This window comes from Rutilus rutilus (assembly GCF_951802725.1).
Source record: "Rutilus rutilus genome assembly, chromosome: 8".
In the NCBI taxonomy this organism is placed as follows: Eukaryota; Metazoa; Chordata; class Actinopteri; order Cypriniformes; family Leuciscidae; genus Rutilus; species Rutilus rutilus.
Window position 1 is genome coordinate 22,358,059 of NC_140222.1, and position 25,601 is coordinate 22,383,659.

Sequence of the window (25,601 nt, forward strand, 5' to 3'; positions counted from 1 at the left end):
TTTGGCATTAAGCATGATGTACTGCATCGATTTTCCATTCCGCGGTTGTTTCTGTGTTCTTTGAAAGAGTGTCAGAGAGTGTATTTATTATTTTGGTGTCTAAGCATATGCTTCCTTTGGGTGTGGTGTTCAATGCTGGATTGCAGTCATGCACTGTGTAGTTGTGGTTTGTCGAGAGTCAATGGCTGTTTACGGTCAGTGTTGCCACTTCATTTAACGCCACAGAGGAAAGAACAACTGTTGGACAACTAGCTGGAGGGAGATGCAGGGAAATTCGATGACAGGAATTTCCTGGCAATTTTTAGCATCTAAAGAGCTTATACATAAACATTTGCATTATGCATTTGACAGATTCTTTAACTCATGGAGGCTTCCCACTAAACAAAAATATGTTCTAAGAATGTTTTGCTAATGTTCCCATTTGGTTATGAAAACATTATGTTCTCTGAACGTTTTTTCTTGCAATCTCACTTGTCTATCTTTTATGATTTGGTGACTAATTCGTATGAATTTGTACGATCCCATTCAATACGTTTTCAAATGATCTGCTTATGCCCCACTGATAGTTAGCTTTAGGGGTGGAGCTTCATGCTTACTTTTTTCTAAAACAAGTACGTTTTCGTCCAAATAACTGTGCAAATTCATACGAAATCGCCACATTGTAAAATAGTTTGCATGAAACGGAAGTTGCGATAGTCTTTTCTTCCTATTGTGAAGTATATCTGAGTGAAGCCACTTTGCGAACAAGAAAAAATGTAGGGCGGGGCTTGATTTTGTCCACGTGGAATTGATTGTTGGTTGTGGTTTGCTATTGGTCGATTTCATGTGAGTGACAGGTTGCCCCGCCCTCGCGCCAGTAAACGCGTTATCAGAGATGTCACTCCAAGAGGGAGAGGAAGCTATTTTGATTAAAGATTAAGAGGGCACATGAATTTTATTAATGATTTATTAATAAACTGGAATATAAAGCGTCAAGAAGTGGGTTTTCTCATGATGGAAAAAACTAAAATTAGTGACTTGAACATATATCAAGGGTTGAAATCAAACCGATGAAACCATTTCCAGTTTCAAATTCAAGATAATATAACATTGAAGATAACATAGGATTACTAAGGGCAATGTGCTCTTTTCCACTGTCAAGGGCTATAAAACACGACAGATTTCACAAAAGGTTTTTATCGTATAGGAGTGAAAGGTCACATCCATGTGTTCGAGACAGACACTTACTGTAATTACGATGCTAATTTTGCAAATAGCAATTCTCAGAACCAGCATGACTTCAGTTTTGACCAATCAGGGCTAAACCCTCTGATGCCACTGACTCCTGCAATAATGGAGCCGACAAGATGTGATGTCACAGAAAACAGACGGAAACAGTAAAAGGCTGTGGGACATTTTTAGCCTGTTTACAACCATTCTCGGAAGTAGATCTTTAAATTTGTGGCAGTGATTTGAAAAAAAAAGCTAATTATGACATTTTACAAAATATTTCACATTTGCGACTTGGAGGAAACTTCAAAGTATGTTTTCTCTCCTATCAGCAGATCTTCAGAAATCATTTAACAGCAGACAACAAGGGTTTAAAAGCCTGTTAAAAGCTCAACAAATATCATAGTGTCTTCTTTATTGACTGCGCTCAGGTGGAACGGTCTCATCTGCCACAAAGCGGACTTCCTCTGCAAACAAATACACACACACTCACTTAAATTCGATCCGGCCTAATGCAGCATGGGCCTCGGCGCATTAAAACATCCTCTTACTGGTGTGGCACGTACAAAATTGTGTCGCTTTTAACAGGTGATGTGCGTTAACGACCTTCTAGCGGCATCAGGGATGATGTCACGGCGCTCTGCGTCCAGTGATAACTCGTTTATAAAAAAACATCATTATTCCATGACGCAATAATGAATCATAGCATTTACGAGTCTCCAACGGAAACATAAAAGAAACCTGCAATTGCAGAGAAATCTTTTTTAAATTCTCAAATTATTGAAACATTTGAAATATCTCAGAGCCTGAAGACTGGGAAAGTCTTTGCTGGAGTTTTGGATTCGCTTGACAGGATGTGTGTTGTCTGTTATAAAACTGAACACATGTTTATCCAAGATAAGGGTCAATTTGATGATAAGTATCTGAGGTTTAATGCATCAAAAACATAGCTAACATAAAACTGGGTTTGGCTTTCTACGTCCTAAAACATCATAACAAATTACTGTTGTGTGTGTGTGTATATATATATATATATATATGGATTGTATTTAGTAAAAAAAAAAAAAAGTTAATAATGATGATGATAATAATATTAGTAATAATAATTATAATGGATATGTTTTGGATTGTAAATGGAAAACATTACAATAGTTATCATCCTTTCCAGTCACCCTACTTCCTGTCCGCTTGATCCTATTCCACTCCTTTAAGCCTTTGCTTCATCAGCTGTTCCCGCACTAACTCATATCCTCAACACTTTCCCACAGTATTCAAACAGGCTCGGATAACCCCACTGCTTAAGAAACCCACTCTAAAACCAGCACTTCTAGAACATTACAGACCGGTGAAGGGGATGGACTGGAATCCACTGCTGCTTCAATGTATACCGTATGTAATGAGTGATTACAATCAAGGTATTAATCAATATTCTTCCTTCTAAATATCACGAGTTGAATGACTTCTCTAAGCTTGTGAGATTTTATTTTGTTATAGAAGTTACCAGTGTGATCACTGAAATGTTCTTTTCATGTATTCTCTAATGTCTGTATTTGATATCTGAATGCAGTAACAGTGCTTGCTCATTTAGCCGGCTTCCAGAAATGAAATATGGAAAGATGTTTTTTTTGAGAAAGGTCTTCAACATGTGTCAATACATACAGTGAGGAAAATAAGTATTTGAACACGCTGCTATTTTGCAAGTTCTCCCACTTAGAAATCATGGAGGGGTCTGAAATTGTCATCGTAGGTGCATGTCCACTGTGAGAGACATAATCTAAAAAAAAAAATCCAGAAATCATAATGTATGATTTTTTAAACTATTTATTTGTATGATACAGCTGCAAATAAGTATTTGAACACCTGAGAAAATCAATGTTAATATTTGGTACAGTAGCCTTTTTTTTGCAATTACAGAGGTCAAACGTTTCCTGTAGTTTTTCACCAGGTTTGCACACACTGCAGGAGGGATTTTGGCCCACTCCTCCACACAGATCTTCTCCTGATCAGTCAGGTTTCTGGGCTGTCACTGAGAAACACGGAGTTTGAGCTCCCTCCAAAGATTCTCTATTGGGTTTAGGTCTGGAGACTGGCTAGGCCACGCCAGAACCTTGATATGCTTCTTACAGAGCCACTCTTTGGTTATCCTGGCTGTGTGCTTCGGGTCATTGTCATGTTGGAAGACCCAGCCTCGACCCATCTTCAATGCTCTAACTGAGGGAAGGAGGTTGTTCCCCAAATCTCGCAATACATGGCCCCGGTCATCCTCTCCTTAATACAGTGCAGTCGCCCTGTCCCATGTGCAGAAAAACACCCCCAAAGCATGATGCTACCACCCCCATGCTTCACAGTAGGGATGGTGTTCTTGGGATGGTACTCATCATTCTTCTTCCTCCAAACACGTTTAGTGGAATTATGACCAAAAAGTTCTATTTTGGTCTCATCTGACCACATGACTTTCTCCCATGACTCCTCTGGATCATCCAAATGGTCACTGGCAAACTTAAGATGGGCCTTGACATGTGCTGGTTTAAGCAGGGGAACCTTCCGTGCCATGCATGATTTCAAACCATGACGTCTTAGTGTATTACCAACAGTAACCTTGGAAACGGTGGTCCCAGCTCTTTTCAGGTCATTGACCAGCTCCTCCCGTGTAGTTCTGGGCTGATTTCTCACCTTTCTTAGGATCATTGAGACCCCACGAGGTGAGATCTTGCATGGAGCCCCAGTCCGAGGGAGATTGACAGTCATGTTTAGCTTCTTCCATTTTCTAATGATTGCTCCAACAGTGGACCTTTTTTCACCAAGCTGCTTGGCAATTTCCCCGTAGCCCTTTCCAGCCTTGTGGAGGTGTACAATTTTTTCTCTAGTGTCTTTGGACAGCTCTTTGGTCTTGGCCATGTTAGTAGTTGGATTCTTACTGATTGTATGGGGTGGACAGGTGTCTTTATGCAGCTAACGACCTCAAACAGGTGCATCTAATTTAGGATAATAAATGGAGAGGAGGTGGACATTTTAAAGGCAGACTAACAGGTCTTTGAGGGTCAGAATTCTAGCTGATAGACAGGTGTTCAAATACTTATTTGCAGCTGTATCATACAAATAAATAGTTTAAAAAATCATATATTGTGATTTCTGGATTTTTTTTTAGATTATGTCTCTCACAGTGGACATGCACCTACGATGACAATTTCAGACCCCTCCATGATTTCCAAGTGGGAGAACTTGCAAAATAGCAGGGTGTTCAAATACTTATTTTCCTCACTGTACATCTGCTTTTCTAGGGTACTCTGACAACTATGGTCACAGGGGTCAATGAAGGGACAATAAGACTAAAGTGTAGCTCTCCTTGAGAGAAAGAATGCATTATCTTGATGTTTTGAGAAAACTCTCCTGTTTATAGTTAGAGCCTGGCCAAATCCAACCGTGGAAAAGCTGTGTGTAGGTGTGTGTGTGTGTGTTAGTCTTCTCGGTTACAGGTTAAGGAACCACTGGCATTATTGGAGACTGACTGAGTTGTTGTTCTGGACATGTTGGCGCAAAATCTGAGACCTGGAAGGTCACGACGTGCCTAACTTCGGGATCTGAGTGTCAGCTGCATAATCGATGGAGATATGCTTCAGTCTATCAGTATATGTGTGGACATTTTTTATCTATGTTTATCTATTTCTTACCCAATCAGAAACCTGAAGCAAGTACGTATACAGCTTAGACCTTTGTGAAGGGTATAAGGCTGTGATCTTTGTAACTGTAAAAGGGGCGGCCTACGAACTCCCATGTGAGTCTTGAAGCTGACTTCTGCTGATGAAACTGCAAATATCTTCAGTAAAACTTTTCTTCAATTTATTATAATTCTGACTCCGGGTCTTCTTTCAAACATCTGGTCCTTGGGTCCTAAACTGCTACCCCCTAACACCGGTGTCCCTTCTTCAATTAATTGTTAAAACACTTGAACGAGTCGTGTTCAACCAAGTCTCTACCTTTCTTACACAGAACAGAACAACCTCCTGGACAACAACCAGTCTGGTTTCAAAAGCAGCCACTCAACTGAGACTGCCATGCTCTCGGTTATTGAAGCTCTGAGACTGGCAAGAGCAGCTTCCAAATCCTCATTACTCATCTTGCTGGATCTGTCTGCTGCTTTTGACACAGATAACCACTAGATCCTCCTGTCAACCATCAAGGCGAAGGGGCATCTCAGGAACCACAATCCAGTTTTTGAAGTCTTGTCTCTCAGGTAGGTCCTTCACCTTGAAGAGGAGTGAGGTGTCTACGTCGCAACGTCTAACTACTGGGGTGCCTCAGGGCTCAGTGCTTGGCCCACTTCTCTTCTCCATCTACATGTCATCACTAGGATCTGTCATTCAGAAACACGGCTTTTCCTGTCATTACTACGCTGATGACACACAACTCTCATTCCAGCCTGATGATCCAATGGTAGCTGCTCGAATGTCATCCTGCCTGACAAACATTTCTTGCTGGATGAAGGACCATCACCTTCAACTCAACCTTGCGAAGACAGAACTGCTTGAGGTCTCAGCCAACCGAACATTTCATCACAACTTCTCCATTCAGCTAGGTTCATCAACCATAACTCCATCCAGGTCAGCCAGGAACCTTGGAGTTGTGATTGATGACCAGTTAGACTTCACAGACCACATTGCTAGAACTGCCCGGTCCTGCTGATTTATCTTATACAACATTAGGAGGATCAGGCCCTTCCTATCAGACCATGCTACACAACTCCTTGTCCAAGCGCTTGTTCTATCCAGACTGGACTAATTTAATGCTCTCTTGGCAGGCCTTCCAGCATGCACTTTCAAACCTCTGCAACTGATCCAGAATGCTGCAGCAAGAGTGGTCTTTAACGAGCCGAAGAGAGCACACATCACACCTCGCCTCATAAAATTGCATTGGTTGCCAATTGCCGCTCGCATCAAATTCAAGGCACTGATATCGCTTCGGTTAAAAGCGTTTGATAAATGACTGACTTAAAATGTAAATAAATATAAATGTAGTTAATAATAATTATTATTATACTTAATAATGAATAATAAAAAAAATATTATTTAATTAATATTAAATAATAAAAGTTAATTATAATAAATATATTTAGGATTGTGTATAGAAAGCAATAAAAGTTGTATTAATTATTATTATTTATTTGATTATTAATTCTATTTAAATAATGATTTTAGATAATATTAAATCTATACAATTAATAACAGCTTTAAATAATATTCACTTTAATAATAATGGATATATTTTAGATTGTAAATAGAAAACATAATTTTTATTATTATTATTATTATTATTTAAAAATAATAATAAATAAAACATTGATTATAATAATAAATATATTTTGATTGCATATAGAAAGCAATAATAGTTATAATAATACTACTATAATAATAATAATAATTAATTCTATTTAAATTTTTTTTAAACAATCATATTAATTATATTTAATTAATAATAGTTTTAAGTAATATTAACTTTAAAATAAAGGATATATTTTTGTAATAATAATAATAACTTTAATTTAAGTTTTGGATTGTATATAGAAAATAACAACAGTTAATTATTATTATTATCCATTTCATTTGCAATCAAAGTACTCACTTTTAAGTGAAAATAAATAGAAAGAGATGCTGAAGACAAAGCAGGTGTCTATTTTAGCACAAGGCCAGATTATTATTCCAGGCCTGTACAGCAGCGCCACCTGCTGCCTAAGAAGTGACCAGCATAAAGCCAAACATAATAAAGCAAAAATCACCATGGTCCTGTTAAATATTGTTATTTAATCCCCTTCAGTATGTTTTATAAAGCTTAAAATGCTTTGAATTACAAACAGGAAGCTCTACCCAAAGTTTCCTCAATACCAGCTCTTACAGTTCGGTGTTGGTCCTGTTCTTCACGGCTCTGTAAATGTGAATGTCCCTTTGAGAGTCATAATGAACCTCCTGCACAGAGAACCTCTGCCGCAGCTCCTTCAGGAACCGCTCATCTCGCTCATATCGGAGCCGACAGGACAACAACACCACCGTGTTCTCCGAGCTCAGGTGTTCAAGAGTCTGCAGGAGAGCGGGAAACGTCTCCTCCAGGTAAACAATGTCGGCTCCCAGTATCAGATCAAAGCTGCCTGAGGGATACAGATCTAGATTCTCACCCCAGGTAAGTTCAGACACCTGTACCGCCTCCTGCTGGCTGGGAGGAATGTTTTCACGCACATTGGCAGTCAGAAATTCCAAGGCAGGTTCTCGGTCTGTAATCGTCACGTGGGCTCCTGCAAGAATGGAATAGTACTGACCAAAATAATTCAGAAAAAATGAATTTAGTCAGGAAAAGAATCAATCGTTCATTCTTACCAAGCAGAGCAGCTACAATGCCCACCAAACCTGTGCCGGCTCCAAGCTCAATTGCCTTCTTTCCTTTCAGATCCACGTTTCCCATCTCCAGGAACATGCAGAGCACTACAGCCTGGAAAATAAACAGGGATGGACTACTGAATCACGAAAATAAACACTTGAGACAGTTCATGGATCAAATCTTGTGGGATTCGAACCTGCAACCTATTCTTTACCAGAACTAGCCTTCAATACATTTGATGATTTTTTTTTAACTTACTGCGTCCCAGACCACAGCAGCGACCCCCAATCGCTTCCAGTCCTGGCTGAGTCGGATCCTGTGATTGGCCAGATTAAATTCAGCTGAAGTCTGGTGAAGCTTTGACAGAGCAGGCAGTACATTCTCATCATAGGGGACCAAAGCCATCCTGAGCTGCTAAAATGCCTGAAAATACCAAAAAAACATACAGGAAAACATGATTTTGCTAATAATTACCCTTATCATAAAATACAAGTTTTTAGAACTTTATAGAATAAAAGATATCTGATATTTTTAAATGTTATGTTGTTATTGTAGTGGGCATAATGTATACATTACCTATTTGTAAATCCAGCGAGTTAACAGTTCGTTATTCTGTAACGTTTTAAAATGGTTTAATACAGACTGTTTGTAAACAAGAGAGATTCCGCATGATCTAGTATTCAGCGATCTGTTGTTCGACCGCTGTTACTTCTGACAGTCTTGACTCATCTGCGCCATCTGATGTTTAGGCGTGTAACTGCTAGTGGTGTTTTGTTCGTCAATGAAATATTATTATATATAAATAATCAGTTAAATTTTTAAGCATGACGCAGCAAAGCCTTTTTTGGCAGTTTTAAACGCGTTCCGGTCCGAATCACTGGCTCGAGACAAATGATTCGCAAAGGTTTCGAAGCTGTTTTTGAAAGCTCCCAGTTTGCGGACTGTTTTTGTAAAGCTAAAATAAATAACTGAAAGCGTCTGACATCGGAAGCTTTGCAAAATGAAGTTGCAACGCTCTTCTAATAAAAGAATGGAGATAAACCTGACAAAAAAGTGGTGCCTCAAGTGTTCTCAGGGAATGTGGCAAGTGACTGGTTTTAGAGTTTAAGGAACAGCGGTGGCGTGGGAAAGCTTATGAGAAGTTTCTTCATTAGACTGAAAACTTAACCTAATTATTATGCAATTTTGTGACACTAAAACCAACAGCAGATGTCATTTGACCTCACTTGACTAGTCAGTTTGAAGAACAGAAAACCATTTATAGAGACGTGAAGACTTGACATATTTGTGGAGTGTTTTAATCTTATTGGCTACTTTTGAAAAAATGTTTTGCATATTCATTTTCTTCTGTTTCTGGCATCTGGTTGGTGAGTTAAACATGATTTATGACTTCAGGTTTAGTACAGTGAGAGGATTTACATGAACTGTTATTTAATCTGATTATCTGTGTGTGTTTGGTTCTGATACAGATGGAGTGAAAATAGTGACAGTGATGGAGGGAGATTCTGTCACTCTTCACACTGATGTTAGATATATACGTTATAATAAAGGTCATATAGAGTGGAGGTTTGAAGCTGAAGATACTCGTATAGTTAGAGTCATGAGGCTTGATGGGATGACAGGTAAAATGATATATGATTTTAATCAAATATTCAGAGACAGACTACAGATCGACAATCAAACTGGATCTCTGACCATCAGCAACATCAGAACCACAGACTCTGGACTTTATCAATATCAAGTGCGCCCTTTGTTCTTACTAAGAGAATTTTTCAATGTTACTGTCTACGGTGAGTAGCCTAGTTGAATTTAATGTGTTATTTCCTCACTATATTTAAACAATCAATCAGTTTAAATCTTTTATATAGGCTATGTCAATATATTAAAAAACAATATTTTGCAGCAGGCCAAAGATCATGTTGTTGATAGAGCTTAAATGAATTAATTTATCCCAGAATATCTCTATAGTAAATAGTAATTTGTTTCACATTATTCTCTCATGTTTTCCAGCTCGTCTTCCTATTCCAGTCATCACCAGAGACTCTACATGTTCTTCATCATCATCAGGATCATCATCATCAGTGTCCACATGTTCACTGCTGTGTTCAGTGTTGAATGTGAGTCATGTGACTCTCTCCTGGTATGGAATCAGTTTATTGTCCAGCATCAGTGTGTCTGATGTCATCAGCAGTGTCTCTCTACATCTGGAGGTGGAATATCAGGATAACAACACTTACAGTTGTGTGCTGAACAATCCCATCAGCAACCAGACCAAACATCTGGACATTACTGAACTCTGTCAGACATATCCAGGTAAATCATAGTTCTGTTGCAATGCTGATGGTGTGTTTCATCTTAAAGTAGTTGCAGGCTCTTAATAAAACCTCTTCTTCTGTCTTCAGACATTGTCCACTGTTACAGTTTCACTGAAGCTGTGATTCGATTGGTCGTCTCTGCTGTGGTGGGCGTGGCTACTGTTGCCATAGTGGTTTATGACATCACATCCAGAAGAGCTGAAAAGAAGCGGACAACATCCCAGTCAGTCCCTGAAATATTAGGGATTTTTACCATTTTCAATGAATCACAAAATGGTCTAAATGATTCAGAATCAAAATTATCCTTATCCAGTGAATAACAAGAAAAGTCCTGGTAATCCATTGGTCAAAAAGAGCGGGAACCCTGTTATGCTGAAGTCTTAATAAGCTTTTGCGCAGAATATTGTGATTTCTTTTTTCAAATAAGAATATTGCTTTGCACTTCTTCTCTGCTTCAAAGACAGTTAAAATCTAAAGCATGACGTTGAACAATATTAAAAATTCGTGTATAATTTGCTTGTTCAGTCAGGGTTGAATGGATCCAGTTTAAACTGAGCATCAGGAACTGAAGGTTGTTTGTTTGAATCCCAGTATTGTTGAAGGGTTTCCTGGATATAATTTTTCAATATCAAATGCTATAATTAAACTATATATAAAGAATCTGTATCAGTGTGATAATGAAAAATAAAAGAATATGAATCAATCAAAGTGCAGTAGATGTTTTATCAGCTCTACAGGAAGTTGGAGCCAAAGTGGCAAAAATGAAGTTTAGTTCTGTCTCTTGCACAGCATCTTTAACATATGATTACAGTGCCATCTACTGTTTTCTTCGTGAAAAACACTTACAATCAATTATTAAAAAAAGATTATTGAAGTGAAATTTGATCCGCTATGGATGTAATTATTATCTTTCTTGTTTTTTTTTTTTCTTTCTTCAGAATGATGGACAGCATCTGGAATAATTAACGCAACTAGTTATGACTAATCTTTTAAAAACAATCGGTTCCCTTATATTCCTTAAGTTTCTGTCTGTATAACAACCGAAAATCCCTCTTAAACAGATTTTTTTTTTTATTTATTTATTTTTTTTTTTAAGTAATTGTAAACAGCATTCTGACATTTCGCGCCAACACAGATTTGAATGACCCGGAATGATTTTCTTAAAGGTTTAATAAAGGCGAATCATTGTCATTCGTGCAGCTGAACTGGGTATAGCCTACCTTTATATTGTGCTGAAAAAAGATATGCAGAAATGGCCCTTTAGAACTAATTTAGAAAGTGAGAAGTCTAAAAATGCTGGCGGCAGCGACACAGATGAGCAGGAGACATAAATGCGTCAAAGTCACTTCCTTAAATGCACGATAGGCTACGTGTGAGTGTGTTTATGAGTGTTGAACTGCTTTTCAGCTCATTTGAACCTCACATTGACTTACAAAACAGCCTTTCTGTGAAACAGAGAGTATATCATCCAAAGAGGTCTAGATGGAGAAAGCTAGCTGTTCATTCAGCTCAATAGAAGAAGTACACGGTCTGCATGCTTTCTTCTTTCAGTCTTTTCTCTCAGTTTTTCTGTCAGGTATTATAGCCAATCACCTGCAGTATAAATGTCATGTGACTAATCATTTTGGCGCTAAACACAACTTAAATTTAAGATTTAGATTAGCAAATGAATACATAAATAGTTGTTTAAATAAATCTTGTTAATAATAGGCCAAAAATTAAGTTGTGCTGTGGGCTGCAACACATGACTCAGAGATTGAGGAACAGGCGGTACATCTAACCATTTATAGAGGCTTGAAGACTGAAGGAGACATTTTTACAGACAGAAAAGTTCCTCATTAGACTCACTATCTACAGTTTATTATACTAAAACGATCAGCAGACTTTATTTGAGATTAACGACACATTTCTGTTGCTCTCTTCAGATTTGTGGAGTGTTTTAAGCTTACTTTTGAAGAAATGTTTTGCACATTCATTTTCTTCTGTTTCTGGCATCTGGTTGGTGAGTTAAACATGCTTTATGACTACAGGTTTAGTACAGTGAAAGGATTTACATGAATTGGTATTTAATCTTGTTATCTTGGTGTGATTCTGATACAGATGGAATGATGAGAGTATCTGTGACGGAGGGAGATTCTGTCATGCTACACACTAATGTTACTGATATACGCAGAAATATACACCATATAGAGTGGAGGTTTGGACCTGACAGTACTCTTATAGCCGATTGGTTTACTGAAATTATCTATCATTATGAACAGATGTTTAGAGACAGAATACAGATGGACAATCAAACTGGATCTCTGACCATCAGGAACATCAGAACCACAGACTCTGGACTTTATCAACTAGACATCATATACACCCCTTTCAGGCACAGTACAGTGTTTTTCAATGTCACTGCTTATGGTGAGTACTTTAATTTAATGTGCCCTGTCCTCACCAAGTCAGTTCTTTTTAAATGACAAACTCTTATTGAATACAATGAAAATTATTTCAAACTTTTTTGTTTTCTTCTTTCCACAAAAATTTGATCAGTTTTGTGGAGTGTTTTTATCTTTATATATTAAAAAAGAATTGTTTTGTTTTGTCTGCGGCATCTGGTTGGTAAGTTTAACGTATTTTTACAGCATCAGATTTAGTGGTGTTTTTTAAACTTCTTATCTGTGTTTTGTAGATGAAATGAAGTCAGTGTCAGCGACTGAGGGAGATTCTGTCACTCTACACACTGATGTTAGCATTACACACACACATGATATACGTTATATACAGTGGTGCTTTGATCCTAAAGACACTCTTGTGGACATTCGTTTTGATAAGGGGACACCTGAGATAAGATATTATCATGATGAGATATTCAGAGACAGATTATGGATTGACAATCAAACTGGATCTCTGGCTATCAGGAACATCTCAACCACGGACTCTGGATTGTATGACCTACGGATCATCAGACTTGAAAAGTCACTGGCAGTATTATTTAACTTTACTGTCTATGGTAAGTGTGTGGATTTAATTTTAAGTCACAATAATACTATCAAATTAATTCACATTATTCTCTCATGTTTCCAGGTGTCCTTCCCATTCCTTTCATCACAAATCCTACATGTTCATCATCATCATCAAGTCAGAATTGTTCACTGCTGTGTTCAGTGTTGAATGTGAGTCATGCGACTCTCTCCTGGTACAAAGGAATCAGTTTATTGTCCAGCATCAGTGTGTCTGATCTCAGCATCAGTCTCTCTCTACCTCTGGAGGTGGAATATCAGGATAACAACACTTACAGTTGTGTGGTGAACAATCCCATCAGCAACCAGACTCAACATCTGGATATCACGCAGCTCTGTCAGCCATGTGCAGGTACGTCAGCAGCGGTGACTTTTTAAAACATTAATTTAGCAGACGCTTTTACTTAGACTTGAGGAATACAACAAGCGATTCATCATAAGGCGGCCAAAGCATAAGAAGTGCCAGTAATACAAAGTTTCAGTCATCGTTCAAAATAGTACAAGCTAGAACAGGAAGCGATTAAGTAATAATGAGATCATAGACAAAGGAATAGTGAAAGAATGGAGTTTCTGCAGTTAAGTGCTCATGGAAGAGATGAGTTTTCAGCTGTTTTTCGAAAATTGTGAGGGATTCGGCTGTCCGGATGGGTAGATCATTTCACCAGCGAGGAACAGTGGACGAAAACGTTCTTGAGAGTGATTTTGTACCTCTCTCTGATGGAACTATATACGTGGTGCGCTCACTTACCGAACGAAGGCTTCTGGAGGGGATGTAGAAACGTAAGAGATAGCAGAGTTAGGAGGGTACAGAGCCCATGGCGACTGTGAATTTAGGCAAGCACCAATGTCTTGAACTTCGTGCGAGCCGCAACCGGAAGCCAGTGCAGAGAGATAGTGACTTGGGCTCATTGAAAACAAGACGTGCTGCTGCATTTTGAATCATGTGGAGAGGTTTGATTGCACATTTTGGAAGTCCACATGTTGGACGGTGAAATGGTGCTGTACTGAAGACGTGGCCGGGAAGATGAGAAGCTCTGTCTTAGCGAGGTTAGGTTGTAGGTGACGTTCTTTCATCCATGCCAAGATGTCAGTCTGAGATCTGTGCAGCTATCATTGGATCATCTGGATGAAATGAGAAGTACAGCTATGTGGCTAAGCATAGTAATGGTAGGAGAAACCATGTGCCGTATAATGGGTGCCAGTGATGTAGTGTATGTGGAGAAGAGGAGGGGTCCAAGAAGTAATCCCTGAGGTACCCCAGTGATTTGGATACCTCCCCTCCCCAAGGAACCTAGAAGGACCTACAAGCTTTATAATTATAGCAAAGCAAAGCCTATATCACGCAAATGGTTCAATTTGAAAATACTGCAGGACAGTTCGGTACTTAAGCGCAAATTAACAGATAGCAAAATGCTTTTTCGTATATTGTAATTACAACTAAATGCAAAAAACATGCACAATCAGCATAAAAATAAACAAAGAGGAAACTAATTAATCCTTCCTACTAGCAAATATTTTATCTTAACAACAGAAACAGAAATTGGCATTAAGCAAAATGCGTACATGCTCTTGACGTATCCACTGACTAATCCTTTTCTCCTGATAATAGTAAATATTTACAGAAATCGCACAGACAAATTTTGCTTTCAGTTGAAATGTTATTGGTAAGTTTGTTATAAAATAGGTGCAGGCTCTTAATAAAACCTCTTCTTCTGTCTTCAGGCCATGTCTACTGTTGTGGTTTCACTGAAGGTGTGATTCGATTGGTCATCTCTGCTGTGGTGGGCGTGGCTACTGTTGCCATAGTGGTTTATGACATCACATCCAGAAGAGCTGAAAAGAAGCGGAGAACATCCCAGTCAGTCCCTGAATAATGATGTTTTCACATCTTTGCAATATGTCAGGATTCCCAGTCACAGAAAACCTTGATATAATAAGAGTTTTTATTTTATTTTATTTTTTACAATTTTCAGTGAATCACAAAATGGTCTAAATGATTCAGAATCAAAAGGATCCTTATCCAGTGAATAACAAGAAAAGTCCTGGAAATCCAATGGTCAAAAAGAGCGGGAACCCTGTTAGATGTTAAAGTCTTGCACAGAATACTGTGATTTCTTTTTTCAAATAAAGAATATTGATTTGCACTTCTCTCTTCTTCAAAGGCAATTAAAATCTAAAGCATGACGTTGAACAATATAAAAAATTCTAGTGTATTACTTGTCAGAGTTGAATGGATCCAGTTTAAACTGAGCATCAGGAACTGAAGGTTGTTTGTTTGAATCCCAGTAGATTTGAAGGGTTTCCTGGATATAATTTTTCAATATCAAATGTTATAAATAAACTAAATATAAAGAATCTGTATCAGTGTGATAATGAAAAATAAAAGAATATGAATCAATCCAAGTGCAGTAGATGTTTTATCAGCTCTACAGGATGTTGGGGCCAAAGTGACAAAAATGAAGTTTAGTTCTGTCTCTTGCACAGCATCTGTAACATATGATTACAGTGCCATCTACTGTTTTCTTCGTGAATAACACGTACAATCAATTATTAAAAAAAGATTATTAAATTGAAATTTGATCCGCTATGGATGTAATTATTATCTTTCTTGTTTTTTTTTCCTTTCTTCAGAATGATGGACAGCATCTGGAATAATTAACGCAACTAAGTAATTGTTTTTCTAAGTAATTGTAAGCAGCATTCTGACACTTCGCGCCAACACAGATTTGAATGACCCGGAATGATTTTGTATCATTGTCAATAGTGCCGCTCTACTGGGTATACCCAGAGAATGTCTAATATGGCGAGAAGTTTCACTCTCACTACACTTCCGGCTTCTGAACTGGTTGCAGTTCCACTCTGATTCCATATGAGGGCGCTCACAGGACGAGTGCAGAATGAATGGAGGTCAATGGCGGTATACCCCTCAAAATCCACCTTTTCAGGATATAATTTTTTGTCTAGTAATTTGAATGTTGTATTCGAAAGGAGATGCAAAGAAATTACACATTGCTGGGTGTTAGATTTTTTAGAGTCACTTATTTGATTTAAAAAAGTCTTTCAAAATGTCAATGACGTCAGAATGCTGACGTCATTAGCAGAATGCTAGCGTGTTATGGGCAACAACAACTCAACCTGTAAGAAATCAAAACGACATAAGTACTCGTTCATTCAACTTTCGACCTAAAACCCATGTTGAACTTGCAAAATCTACAATCACATCTGAGATTTCTCAACGGCAATCGGGTGAAAGAGACTAATTTAGCCGTCTAGCCCCATAGACTCCCATTCATTTTGCACTCATGGCGAGCGCCCCCAGTGGAACTCTGGTGGTACTACAACCAAAATTCGGTACAATAGGGCTTAATAGGGAGTGGACAGGCTCTCCGTAGACGGGCTCTGGTATACCTCTAAATTGAGCTAAAAAAAATAAATAAAAAAAAAAAATTGCAGAAATGGCCCTTTAGAACTAATTAAAAAAGTGAGAAGTCTAAAAATGCTGGCGGCAGCGACACAGGTGAGCAGCAGACATAAATGCGTGAAAGTCACTTCCTTAAATGCACGAGCTCAATAGGCTACGTGTGAGTGTGTTTATGAGTGTTGAACTGCTTTTCAGCTCATTTGAACCTCACATTGACTTACAAAACAGCCTTTCTGTGAAACAGAGAGTAGCCTATATCATCCAAAGAGGTCTATATGGAGAAAGCTAGCTGTTCATTCAGCTCAATAGAAGAAGTTCACGGTCTGCATGCTTTCTTCTTTCAGTCATTTCTCTCAGTTTTGCTGTCAGGTTTTATAGCCAATCACATGCCGTTTGTTGTTTAAATAAATCCTGTAAATAATAGGTCAAAAATGAATTTGTGCTGGACTGTAACACGTGACTGAGAGATTGAGGAACAGGCGGTACATCAAACCATTTATAGAGGTGTGAAGAGTTAATGAGACATTCTTACTGACTGAAAAGTTCCTCATTAGACTCAATATAAGATACCAAAACGATCAGCAGACTTTATTTGAGATCATTAACACATTTATTTTGCGTTTCTTCAGATTTGTGGAGTGTTTTAATCTCATTCTTTTGAAAAAATGTTTTGCATATTCATTTTCTTCTGTTTCTGGCATCTGGTTGGTGAGTTAAACATGATTTATGACTTCAGGTTTAGTACAGTGAGAGGATTTACATGAACTGTTATTTAATCTGATTATCTGTGTGTGTTTGGTTCTGATACAGATGGAGTGAAAATAGTGACAGTGATGAAGGGAGATTCTGTCACTCTACACATTAATGTTAGTGATATATCAATACGTTATAAACGTTATATAGATTGGAGTTTTGTAGCTGAAGATACTCGTGTTAGAGTCATTCTACTTGATTGGATGACAGGTGAAATTAGATATAATGATCAAATGTTCAGAGACAGACTACAGATCGACAATCAAACTGGATCTCTGACCATCAGCAACATCAGAACCACAGACTCTGGACTTTATCTAATGCGCACTCCAGTCTTAAGAGAATATTTCAATGTTACTGTCTACGGTGAGTAGCCTAGTTGAATTTAATGTGTTCTTTCCTCACTATATTTAAACAATCAATCATTTGAAAACTTTTATATATGTCAAAATATCCAAAAACAATATTTTGCAGCAGGCCAAGGATCATGTTGATAGAGCTTAAATGAATTAATTGATCCCAGAATATTTCTATAGTAAATAGTAATTTGTTTTACATTATTCTCTCATGTTTTCCAGCTCGTCTTCCTATTCCAGTCATCACCAGAGACTCTACATGTTCTTCATCATCATCAGGATCATCATCATCAGTGTCCAGATGTTCACTGCTGTGTTCAGTGTTGAATGTGAGTCATGTGACTCTCTCCTGGTACAAAGGAATCAGTTTATTGGCCAGCATCAGTGTGTCTGATGTCATCAGCAGCGTCTCTCTACATATGGAGGTGGAATATCAGGATAACAACACTTACAGTTGTGTGCTGAACAGTCTCATCAGCAACCAGACTCAACATCTGGACATCACTGAACTCTGTCAGACATATCCAGGTAAATCATAGTTCTGTTGCAATGCTGATGGTGTGTTTCATCTTAAAGTAGTTGCAGGCTCTTAATAAAACCTCTTCTTCTGTCTTCAGACATTGTCCACTGTTACAGTTTCACTGAAGCTGTGATTCGATTGGTCGTCTCTGCTGTGGTGGGCGTGGCCACTGTTGCCATAGTGGTTTATGACATCACATCCAGAAGAGCTGAAAAGAAGCGGACAACATCCCAGTCAGTCCCTGAAATATTAGAGATTTTTACCATTTTCAATGAATCACAAAATGGTCTAAATGATTCAGAATCAAAATGATCCTTATCCAGTGAATAACAAGAAAAGTCCTGGTAATCCATTGGTCAAAAAGAGCGGGAACCCTGTTAGATGCCGAAGTCTTAATAAGCTTTTGCACAGAATATTGTGATTTCTTTTTTCAAATAAAGAATATTGCTTTGCACTTCTTCTCTTCTTCAAAGACAGTTAAAATCTAAAGCATGACGTTGAACAATATTAAAAATTCTAGTGTATAATTAGCTTGTTCAGTCAGGGCTGAATGGATCCAGTTTAAACTGAGCTTCAGGAACTGAAGGTTGTTTGTTTGAATCCCAGTAGATTGTTGAAGGGTTTCCTGGAGATCATTTTACAATCTCAAATGCTTTAAATATAAATAATCTGTATCAATTTAAAAATGAAAAAAGAAGAAGAATATGAATCAAGCAGGTGGAGTAAACGTTTTATCAGCTCTAACGTTACAGGAAAGTGACAAAGAGTAAGTTTAGTTTGTGTAAAATGTAGCGGCAGTCTGTACATTTTAAACTAGCTAGCCTACTGACTGCAGAGTTCACAGTTGGCAACATGACTTGAACTCAGACTATGTTGTCCAGATTAGGGGTTGGTTTGTTCAGTGATTATGTGGTCATCCTTTTAACTACATGTAGTACTGTCTCTTTCACAGCATCTGTAACATATGATTTAGCCTATGGATTTAGCACAGTGTCATCAACTGGTTAGCTACTTCGTGAATAAAAGGTACAATCAATTATTAAAGGGTTAGTTCGCCCATTTAAGACATGAAGTTGTATGCAATCCTTACCAGCACTATAGTGCATACACACTGACCCACTCTGTGATCACCTCCCTGGTCAGAGTTCTGGCCGCTGGAAGTTTTTCAAGAAAGTAGTCCCGTTTAGTTTCCGGGGCCTCAAAACTGTGCGTTTTTACGTGAAAAAATGATATGCGTTTCAAAGCTTGATTACTTTACATCACAAAAAACACGCCAGACAAAATTCATACCTCAGTTTTTAATCGGCACTATTTTCTTTCCATTTCTATCAATCCGCGCTGCTGTCAACGTCAACAGTGCGCACGTTCTGGAGGAATTTCTGGAGGAATGTTGTGTAGTCCCTTCCAGCCGTTTGTTGTAGGCCTTAAAAACGATTTCTGTAAAAGGAAATATCTTCCTTTACCCCAAACTTTGAGCGTTGTAACTTTGCAGATGTTGTTTATGCTCAAACAGCAACATTACACACTAACTACAGTTAAAAAAGTGAAATCATAATCAACCACCACTTTAACATTTAGGCCTTATAAACAGAATTATATTTTTAAACATTGTAAATATTGAGTCATCTCTTCTAAAAAGAAAGAAGTGTGGTGCAGCAGAAAGGTTGCAGTAGTTATCACACACTAAATGTTTTTTTGTTTTGTTTTTTACGTGACACAAAGACCATTATTATAACTGCAAATGTCCAAATTTGAGATATTTCACAATTTTCCCTTTATGACATATAGCCTTACACCATTCGAGTCGCTGCTTCCGTTTTAAATGAGGAATTTCACAAAAAACAGACTGCGCTGGAATTAGGTGCAAAAGTTACGCGCTAAACCACGAACAAATCAGCAGCAGCTTAGGGGGGAGACACATATTAACAAATACTGTGTAACGCTCTGCACAAAAAGTGGCCCAACCACTAATTCACTGGTATGAGTCAATCAAAACATTGAAAAATAATTTGTTAAAACAAAAGAATCAATTCCTAAGGATTCCTAAACTATAGAGTTAAAGTTGAGGAATCGACTATTTTGTCCTTTTTATGACAAACACTTATTGAATACAGAATCATAATTGTAAACTAACTGTAAATATGGATATTTTCCCCCATCTGAAATAGACAATCAGACATGGTGAAAATGGCCCGATGTAACCCAAATACAGATTGTGAAAATGTGAAAAATACAAAAATCTGTTAACAGTGACCACAACCTTGGTAATTTGTTTGCTCAAATGTGCAAATTACACATTTCCTTTTCTACATAAAAGACCGCACGTGTTTGGGGTGCCAAACATTCGATTAAAATGGGAGAATAGCCAACTTGTCTTCACTCACCATCTCATCAATCACATGCACACATTCACATTCAAACTGTCAAAAATAGTGTTGTTTTGCAGCCTATGAACATGAAATATCAGTAACACATGACTAGAGATTAAGAAACAGACGTTTAGCCAAATAAAGTACGGTTGGAGGAGTTGCTGACAGAAGAGTTCCTTTATTAGACTTCCTCCATTATCTCACGCGACTGAACAATGTTTTGTGCATTTATTTCCTTGTATTTATTACATTTGGTTGGTGAGTTAAACATGTTTTTTGGCTTTGATTTGCTAGTCAGAGGTTTTTCATTAACTGTTACTCTTCAGTAGGCCTACATGACGACAGAACACTCATTTTTGGGTGAACTGTTCTTTTGATCTTGTTATCCATGTGTGTTTTGTTCTGATAGATGGAGTAAATATAGTGTCAGTGATGGAGGGAGATTCTGTCACTCTACACCCTGATGATACTGTCAGATCATTACCTTATGTACAGTGGAGATTTGGACCTGAAGGTACTATTATAATCATTCAATTTACTAGAGCAGGACCTGATATATTATATTTTAACGAGAAGAGAATCAGAGATAGACTACAGATCGACAATCAAACTGGATCTCTGACCATCAGGAACACCCAAACCACAGACTCTGGACTTTATGAACTCATGATGAAATCCAGGCTGTTATTCAATGTTACTGTCTATGGTGAGTATTGAGCTTGATATGCCCCGTCCTCAACAAGTACTGCTAAATTATTATATGCCAGAATAATAGACAGTATTTATGCATTTGTTCCTTTGAAAGCTTGCTGTGATAAACTCAAGCCGAAGGTCTAAAAAAAGCTAAAAATAAGAAAAGGTCTAACAGGCTTGTTCAGCATGACCAATCAAATGCTACGGTTGCAAAGATAGATGGAAATAGATAGGCTATGTGTGGTTTTGACACCTTCAGAACAAAGAAAGCGAAGCAAGCACTTTCAAATACCATATCTATCTAACATCTTGCAAGCACCGTTTCTGGAAAAGCACCTAGTACCGTGAATTACTAATTCTGAGAAACATTACTCAGACAGGTATTTAGAATACATCCAATATCTAACAAAACACAAGTAGCTGAGATATATCTCTTAACGTATATGAACATGTGAGAACATCATACATATTCTTGGAAAATACGGTACTGAATATCAATGAATGAACGAATGATAAGTAAGGAATAAATCATAAATGAATAATAAAATATGAATTAAGAAAATCCTCACAAACATTGACCGTCTGTATACACTACTCACCCTCTATGAATTTAATTTGTTTGTAAAAATATATATTTTTCAGCTCGTCTGCCCATTCCCATTATCACCACAGACTCTTCAAACTGTTCATCATCATCAAGCCAGAATTGTTCACTGCTGTGTTCAGTGTTGGATGTGAGTCATGTGACTCTCTCCTGGTACAAAGGAATCAGTTTATTGTCCAGCATCAGTGTGTCTGATCTCAACAACATCTCTCTACCTCTGGAGGTGGAATATCAGGTTAAAAACACTTACAGTTGTGTGGTGAACAATCCCATCAGCAACCAGACTCAACATCTGGACATCAGTCAATTCTGTCAGACATGTGCAGGTACTGAACATCAGCGGTGATAATAATAAATATTTACAGAAGTACCACTGACAAATGGTTTTGCTTCCAGCTGAGATGTTGTTGGTGAGTTTGTCATAAAGTAGGCGCAGGTTCTCAATAAAACCTCTTCTTCTGTCTTCAGACCATGTCCACTGTTGTGGTTTCACTGAAGCTGTGATTCGATTGGTCATCTCTGCTGTGGTGGGCGTGGCCACTGTTGCCATAGTGGTTTATGACATCACATCCAGAAGAGCTGAAAAGAAGCGGAGAACATCCCAGTCAGTCCTTGAATGACGGTCATGGAAAACCTAGAAATATCATATAATTTTACAAATTCAGGATAGGAAATTAATATTTTAATGTGAACATTTTCTTTCTGTTGTAAATATTTCATAAACTAAATATTGATCTTGTTTGGAGTAAAACTTGCTTTTAGACCAGTGATGTTCAAGTTGTGACTGAATTGTTCTTTTGACTCAATTAATCAGTCAAACAGTTCACAAAATGCTCTGAATGATTCCATAGCAAATCAAAATGATTCACAAACTACTGGAAAAAGTCATCGAAAGCCATTGGTTAAAAAGAGCAGGAACCCTGGATGGTGATGACAAAGTCTCAGTCGGCTCTTGGAATTGGTGCAATTTTTTTTTTTTTTCATATTTCATATTGCTTTGCATATTTTGCTTCTTCAAACCGTGTTTGAAATCTAAAGCATGACAGTGATTTTTAAAGATTCTTTGTGTAATTTGCTGGGCTGAATGGATCCAGTTTGAACTGCATCAGGAACGTTGTTTGTTTGAATCCTCATCCTCATTGATCGTTTTATATGCTTAAATGCGATGTGTCAATGTAAGTTTTACTGAAAAATACAACAATTGAAATCAGTTGAGTTTCATTTTTTATGTTTTTAAAGAAAAATGTAGGGTAGGCTACTCCAGTGTGAAATGAGATGATGTGGGAAATTTTTTAATTTTGAATGAATTTTAACGACTAATTTTGAATGTTTATCAGAGAATGGTGCAGTGCATCTACCAGCAGAGGCGAACTGGATAATAAATCATTGTGTCCATGAAGATGTGAAAAAATAGGCATAAATCTAGCTTACACATTTACCCAAATTATTATACACATGTTTAACCGAAGCTAATTTGGGTGTTTCTCCCATCCCCAATGTCACTTCTCTGTGTTTTACTGCCCTGACAAGAACGTCGGTCTCCTCGGCTGTGAACCGCTCCTGGCGTGCGCCTGGAAATTCCACCGTTATAATAGCAAACTGCCATGGAACAAGCACGCCTGCTCTTAAAGGGAATGTGAGATGTCGCTTTGATTGGTTTATTTCACATTACGCTCAAACCACACCTATGAATAATGAAGCTACTTCAGACCAACCCATTTTCGATTTGCGTCCACAAGACCCGCCCACAAAGTTACTTGCGTTTCGCGCTTGATACTTGCGTTTCAGATCGTTAAAATAGGGCCCTATAACTTGAACGTGAAAGACACAATGTCCATAAAACATTGATTTTGGCCTATTTAGCACTTTTTTATGACATAAAAAGCGCTATTTGTAGATGACTGATGGTAATGTCAAAACAGCCCTGAAATTTATTGTAATTTCATATGAAGATCTGAATAATCAGGTGTGCAATAATACCATTTGATATGTATTACCCATATATACTCATATAGGCCTATATGAGAGTCTTATTGTAAATGACTGATTGGAAATTGAACCCTTGATTGTTTTAAACTGCATCTTCTCATTGCTATAACCCTGTTTCTTGAGATCCTTAGAGCATGACCCATGTTGAGCAGGATGTTTTTGGCTATATTTAGGAATGCACAAAGTTGATATTAGAATTGTTTTTTTTGGTTTTTTTTATTGATATTGGTCTGTATTGGATGTTTCATTTGTTTATGCTCATTTGCCAATCATTTTTTTATATATAACTTTTATATTTTACTATCATCCGTTAATGCTCATCATTAAACTTACATACACTGAAGGTACATTTATGAATCTTTTGTTCCTCTAGCAGGTAAAATTCATGCTTTTTTTGCGGAAGAACACTGTTTTGGTTGTGCTTCGGCTCTGTGTGACCGTGCAGATGAATATGGTTATCCTACTGCTCATAAAACATTCACTAATAGGCTTAAGAGATATAATCAGTTTAGATGGAAAGGATCTCAAGCTGAGCTGAAGATTTTACTGAAGCTATATCCATTAATAGACACTTAATCGACTTTATTGAAAATAAATTCCAGCTCAGCACAACCATAATGAAATGACTTTTCACAATGAATAATTAATTAGAGAGTGACATTGTAATTTACCTGTTCAATAAAATACCTTACCTGTTTAGTAATAAAAACGGCATCATCTCAACATCGCTTTTACATTTCAAATCCCTCAGTTCTCTCCATCTCTGAAAGTCAAGCCAATGTTGATCTTGTTTTATTACAAGCTCCGTCTTGTCTCTTTTTTTGCATTTTTTTAAAAAAAACAGGTGATTCTCCAGAGATTCAAGATTTAGCGTGTCCATGTCAACCTTTCTCGCTCATTGTGACAGCTAACCTATGCCACTTCAACACCATACATGCGTCAAAGTACCCAGAGCAACTTTTACCTATACCGTTATGAGACACTCACAGGTTGAGTGATGTACAGTTCACAATTTCTTGTGAAAACCATTCCTACAGGTCTAAAATATGAACACTTATAAAAGGCTTACCATAAGTCAAAAACACACTTTGGAGGAAGGATTGATGTAGTTTTGACTCATTATTTAAATGTAGTTCATTTTGAACAAAAAAAGTTAGATAATGTAATATTTGGCAAATATCAAAGTAAATATTCTATTTTCATATTCTACATTATAATGTTGTGATGCCCATTTCACTTTGTAGCATTTAAAACAATAGCATTTAAAACAATGTTTTATTTATTTTTTATTTAGACAAAATAGTATAAATCATGAAAATAATTATTGCAGGAAATCCGGATGACCAGGAGGCAGAGAGTGAGCACCAGGCCAAAACAGACGCCGGTGACGAAGTAAAGGTCGAAACTCTCTGGATTTCTTGGATAGAGAGGGAAACAAGTCAGGTTTAGTAATTGGAACATCTCCATATCAGTTAGCTGTTCTTTAAACCTGAGTTGCATGTTAAAAATATTAAAAAGCACTGACCTTTAATGTGAGCATAAGCAGCAATAGTGTTGCTCAAGAAATCCATCTCCTTCCTTTTCACATTATTCCTGGCTTTGTCCTGTGTTTCCAAACCTACCAGATAAAAAAAGGGAAAATAATATTGTTAAACATGAGCAGTGCTTGCTTGTTTTAGCACATGCTAAAATGTGCTTGCTTGGGCACTGCTAATGTATTCTGGGTGTTTTCTGACTGAGATGAGAAATGATGAAAAAAAAAATTTGTGCTGTATTTTATATTTTTTTCAAACAGGTTTGTTTTTTGTTCTGATTTTTTACAGGTAAAATTATCTGTAAATATTCATATTATAAAATTGCAGTAAGTTTTCAAAAAATACAAAACAAAACCTAGGCCAAATGTCAAATTTCTGTGTTCAATAAAAAAGAAAGGTACTGTATATGAATAATCACACTGAGCATTTTATTTAATCACATAGCTACTACAATTCTCTGGCA

General features: G+C 37.4%; 5 protein-coding genes across 7 annotated transcripts; 4 read left to right on the top strand and 1 right to left on the bottom strand.

Moving 5' to 3' along the window:
* Positions 1-1,131: 1,131 nt before the first annotated feature.
* LOC311295064 (SLAM family member 9-like) lies at positions 1,132-10,224 on the top strand. Of its 2 annotated transcripts, none has more exons than XM_084416241.1 (4): positions 1,132-2,624; positions 9,045-9,365; positions 9,586-9,888; positions 9,978-10,224. In XM_084416241.1, exons 1-4 carry the CDS (start codon positions 2,564-2,566, stop codon positions 10,208-10,210), a joined length of 918 nt encoding a protein of 305 aa, XP_084272367.1. In that variant the 5' UTR covers positions 1,132-2,563; the 3' UTR covers positions 10,211-10,224. The 2 variants fall into 2 exon arrangements, with proteins under 2 accessions (XP_084272367.1, XP_084272368.1); XM_084416242.1 differs by lacking the exon at positions 1,132-2,624 and adding an exon at positions 8,336-8,942.
* On the bottom strand, positions 6,862-8,310 carry mettl21a (methyltransferase 21A, HSPA lysine). The gene is made up of 4 exons (XM_084416243.1): positions 8,152-8,310; positions 7,834-7,998; positions 7,575-7,686; positions 6,862-7,492 (listed from the first exon to the last, which is right to left on the bottom strand). Exons 2-4 carry the CDS (start codon positions 7,978-7,980, stop codon positions 7,095-7,097), a joined length of 657 nt encoding a protein of 218 aa, XP_084272369.1. The 5' UTR covers positions 7,981-7,998; positions 8,152-8,310; the 3' UTR covers positions 6,862-7,094.
* An 844-nt stretch (positions 10,225-11,068) lies between the features above and the next one.
* Positions 11,069-16,714, top strand: LOC311295301 (uncharacterized protein). Its single transcript, XM_084416613.1, has 7 exons — positions 11,069-11,349; positions 11,387-11,892; positions 11,991-12,299; positions 12,568-12,888; positions 12,963-13,250; positions 14,621-16,566; positions 16,609-16,714. Exons 2-6 carry the CDS (start codon positions 11,850-11,852, stop codon positions 14,770-14,772), a joined length of 1,113 nt encoding a protein of 370 aa, XP_084272739.1. The 5' UTR covers positions 11,069-11,349; positions 11,387-11,849; the 3' UTR covers positions 14,773-16,566; positions 16,609-16,714.
* A 6-nt stretch (positions 16,715-16,720) lies between these two features.
* Positions 16,721-18,979, top strand: LOC311295302 (uncharacterized protein). Its single transcript, XM_084416614.1, has 4 exons — positions 16,721-17,027; positions 17,130-17,438; positions 17,651-17,956; positions 18,046-18,979. Exons 1-4 carry the CDS (start codon positions 16,985-16,987, stop codon positions 18,258-18,260), a joined length of 873 nt encoding a protein of 290 aa, XP_084272740.1. The 5' UTR covers positions 16,721-16,984; the 3' UTR covers positions 18,261-18,979.
* A 1,475-nt stretch (positions 18,980-20,454) lies between these two features.
* On the top strand, positions 20,455-22,824 carry LOC311296307 (SLAM family member 9-like). Of its 2 annotated transcripts, XM_084418012.1 has the most exons (5): positions 20,455-20,575; positions 20,727-20,831; positions 20,947-21,023; positions 21,653-21,940; positions 22,083-22,824. In XM_084418012.1, the coding sequence occupies exons 3-5, from the start codon at positions 20,984-20,986 to the stop codon at positions 22,232-22,234; spliced, it is 480 nt and encodes a 159-aa protein (XP_084274138.1). In that variant the 5' UTR covers positions 20,455-20,575; positions 20,727-20,831; positions 20,947-20,983; the 3' UTR covers positions 22,235-22,824. The 2 variants fall into 2 exon arrangements, with proteins under 2 accessions (XP_084274138.1, XP_084274137.1); XM_084418011.1 differs by having other exon boundaries at positions 20,727-21,023.
* The last annotated feature ends 2,777 nt before the right edge of the window (positions 22,825-25,601 follow it).

Bases quoted from the DNA above. Each gene is read 5' to 3' on its own strand.
- LOC311295302 (XM_084416614.1), top strand. From the start codon at position 16,985: ATGTTTTGCATATTCATTTTCTTCTGTTTCTGGCATCTGGTTG. The intron at 17,028-17,129 runs GTGAGTTAAACA...GTTCTGATACAG, and splicing joins CTGTTTCTGGCATCTGGTTG to ATGGAGTGAAAATAGTGACA. The intron at 17,957-18,045 runs GTAAATCATAGT...TTCTGTCTTCAG, and splicing joins ACTCTGTCAGACATATCCAG to ACATTGTCCACTGTTACAGT.
- mettl21a (XM_084416243.1), bottom strand. From the start codon at position 7,980: ATGGCTTTGGTCCCCTATGATGAGAATGTACTGCCTGCTCTGTCAAAG. The intron at 7,687-7,833 runs GTAAGTTAAAAA...TTTATTTTCCAG, and splicing joins CTGCTGTGGTCTGGGACGCA to GCTGTAGTGCTCTGCATGTT. The intron at 7,493-7,574 runs GTAAGAATGAAC...CCATTCTTGCAG, and splicing joins CATTGTAGCTGCTCTGCTTG to GAGCCCACGTGACGATTACA.
- LOC311295301 (XM_084416613.1), top strand. From the start codon at position 11,850: ATGTTTTGCACATTCATTTTCTTCTGTTTCTGGCATCTGGTTG. The intron at 12,300-12,567 runs GTGAGTACTTTA...TGTGTTTTGTAG, and splicing joins TTTCAATGTCACTGCTTATG to ATGAAATGAAGTCAGTGTCA. The intron at 13,251-14,620 runs GTACGTCAGCAG...TTCTGTCTTCAG, and splicing joins GCTCTGTCAGCCATGTGCAG to GCCATGTCTACTGTTGTGGT.
- LOC311295064 (XM_084416241.1), top strand. From the start codon at position 2,564: ATGGACTGGAATCCACTGCTGCTTCAATGTATACCGTATGTAATGAGT. The intron at 2,625-9,044 runs GTATTAATCAAT...GTTCTGATACAG, and splicing joins AATGAGTGATTACAATCAAG to ATGGAGTGAAAATAGTGACA. The intron at 9,366-9,585 runs GTGAGTAGCCTA...CATGTTTTCCAG, and splicing joins TTTCAATGTTACTGTCTACG to CTCGTCTTCCTATTCCAGTC.
- LOC311296307 (XM_084418011.1), top strand. From the start codon at position 20,533: ATGTTTTGTGCATTTATTTCCTTGTATTTATTACATTTGGTTG. The intron at 20,576-20,726 runs GTGAGTTAAACA...TTGTTCTGATAG, and splicing joins GTATTTATTACATTTGGTTG to ATGGAGTAAATATAGTGTCA. The intron at 21,941-22,082 runs GTACTGAACATC...TTCTGTCTTCAG, and splicing joins ATTCTGTCAGACATGTGCAG to ACCATGTCCACTGTTGTGGT.